Source organism: Rhagoletis pomonella, unplaced genomic scaffold (genome assembly GCF_013731165.1).
Source record: "Rhagoletis pomonella isolate Grant_MI unplaced genomic scaffold, Rhpom_1.0 Rhpom_scaffold_21923, whole genome shotgun sequence".
Lineage (NCBI taxonomy): Eukaryota > Metazoa > Arthropoda > Insecta > Diptera > Tephritidae > Rhagoletis > Rhagoletis pomonella.
Window position 1 is genome coordinate 1 of NW_023480435.1, and position 2175 is coordinate 2175.

Consider the following 2175-nt stretch of genomic DNA (forward strand, 5'->3'; position numbering starts at 1 on the left):
AACTTTATATCCCAACTGGCTATGAGTTGGGCTATCCTTCCTGAGTTAGGAACACTAGAAATATGGCTAAACCTAAACTGATCAATTTGCCTATTAAAATTTTCGTGATTAGTATGGTCACGGGCCCAAAGAGGAGTTGAATTGACTGTGTCGATCTGGTCTAGGCGTATTCAGATTCTGCCCAGTATTTACGGTAGCTGCTGGTTGTGGTACCGCAGCTTGAGCTATTATATTCGGAACGGCATTCAGGTTCAATCTACCCAACGCATTTGCTAATGTTTGCTCCAAATTCTCGAACATTGTTGCCTGCCTTGCCGAAATGACTGCCCCAACAAGATTTCGTAGACGGGCCTCTTCATCGATGTTATTCGTATTAGGGTTTACATTGGAGTTCTGTTCTCGAACTGGTGATTCTAATGGCAAACAGGTGGCTCCTGCTATACCCGAGTTATCCTTTTGTAAATTTGTTAAAGGCTGGGGGTTATCGCTAGTAGTCTTAGATGTAATCTGTGCTCTAGTTAGACGACCAGAGCGAGGAAGGTCTCTACTGTTGCATCTAGCTCTACACTGGGGACATGTGGAGCTGTGCTTTAACCAGTCCAATAAACATATTCGGTGAAACTGGTGCGAGCAAGCGGTCTTCAAGGTATCGTCACCTTCGAAGAATTCGTTACGACTTATTGTGCAACCACTTGCTTGAGCCTGATCATCTTTACTTTGTGAAAGTGGCATTGTTACGTTGCAAGAAATGTTTGTTTGAGGAAAAAAATAATGAATGAATGATAGCCCCAGAACTGTAAGCAACTAGTGACTGAAACCCACTAAGCAACTATGTATGTATAAAAGTCTCAACAATAAAGCAGGGGACTGTTATTCAAAAGAAAAAACTTGATAAGATAAAAACTTTGTCAACTTCAGCAAGAGTACTTTAACCGGCAAAGAAAATTTTATTTTCAATTCATATCTACATATGTATAGTCCTTAGTATGCATATACCCGCAGACCATGTGGAATTCCGATTTACTTAGTTTATTGAATACAAATCGCAAAAATTCTGAAAAAAACCGCTAGCCTTTATCAACCAAGTGTTCACTACACATCAACTCACTAAAACTCTCAACGATAGATAAAAAAAATCATGTAAAAGATGCGGTCTGACCCTCTGGTCGGGAGGAAGTCTGTGTTGGTATAAAGATCCTAGTATAGGGGTACGCAAGCCCAACCGGGTATTCGGTATTAATGAAAATAAGTCAACGGGAACCGGTACAGTAAATTCATGGACTGCAAGTTCCGGTTATCCCATAAATGAAAAAAAAAATCAAGACAACAAAAATCTTAATTTGAAAAACTTCTCGAAGTGGAGACAGAGAATGTAAGCTAATTTTCAGTTTCTTTTTGGTTCATCAACCGTGCGTCAACGCTAATTGGTATGCTTGGTGACATATAGCCCGTCCCAAATCACAATTCCTGATGAGCCAGGAGCGAACAGCGAACTACAACCAAACTGAAAATCGAAGGTATTATCTGCTAATTAGTTCTCGTTATACACTGCTTTATGCGGTCAAGCTTTAAAGCATCTAGCCTTTAAAACTGAATTCCTGCAACAAGATTTGTATACAACTTAACCATAACGCAACGATAAAATTCACTAGCAACATTTAGGTATTGAGTAAACTAGTTGGAAGCGTATGCATTAAGCTTTCAGCTTTCAAATTCTAAAATTTACTATTTAAATTACTGTCAATAATTAATCAAATAAACCAGACCAGACGGACAAAACTGTTCCAAGAGGGAATAAAATCACGGGACCACTATCGTTGGGCTACTCATAAGTACGCCATTTAATCTGTTACGAGCCTACGTTAGGGTGATATAGAAGGGCTCGTTGGTGCCCTACTGCCGAGGCGTGTGCATTTGCATATATCCCGTAGCTTCAGCTTCGTGGGCTCAAAAAAAAAACACAGCCGCAGGGCCGAACTACCTTCTCCCTAACCGATAGCCTAACAAGATTATTTACCTTGCACACTGGAATCTACCTACAACCTTCCATATACCACTGTCGCACCTGCACACCTACCTGCCTAGCAGCACATCGAGAGACGTTTGTTGGTTGCTCCATTGCCCACCATTTCCTTTGGCGACCGGCGGTATGTAAAGACCGAACAAAAGTTATTA

At 40.8% G+C, this 2175-nt stretch overlaps 1 protein-coding gene across 1 annotated transcript; it reads right to left on the reverse strand.

Moving 5' to 3' along the window:
* Positions 1–117: 117 nt before the first annotated feature.
* LOC118732536 lies at positions 118–732 on the reverse strand. The gene has a single exon (XM_036461669.1). It carries the CDS (start codon positions 730–732, stop codon positions 118–120), a length of 615 nt encoding a protein of 204 aa, XP_036317562.1.
* Positions 733–2175: the final 1443 nt, after the last annotated feature.

Coding starts and splice junctions, on each gene's coding strand:
- LOC118732536 (XM_036461669.1), bottom strand. CDS start 732: ATGCCACTTTCACAAAGTAAAGATGATCAGGCTCAAGCAAGTGGTTGC.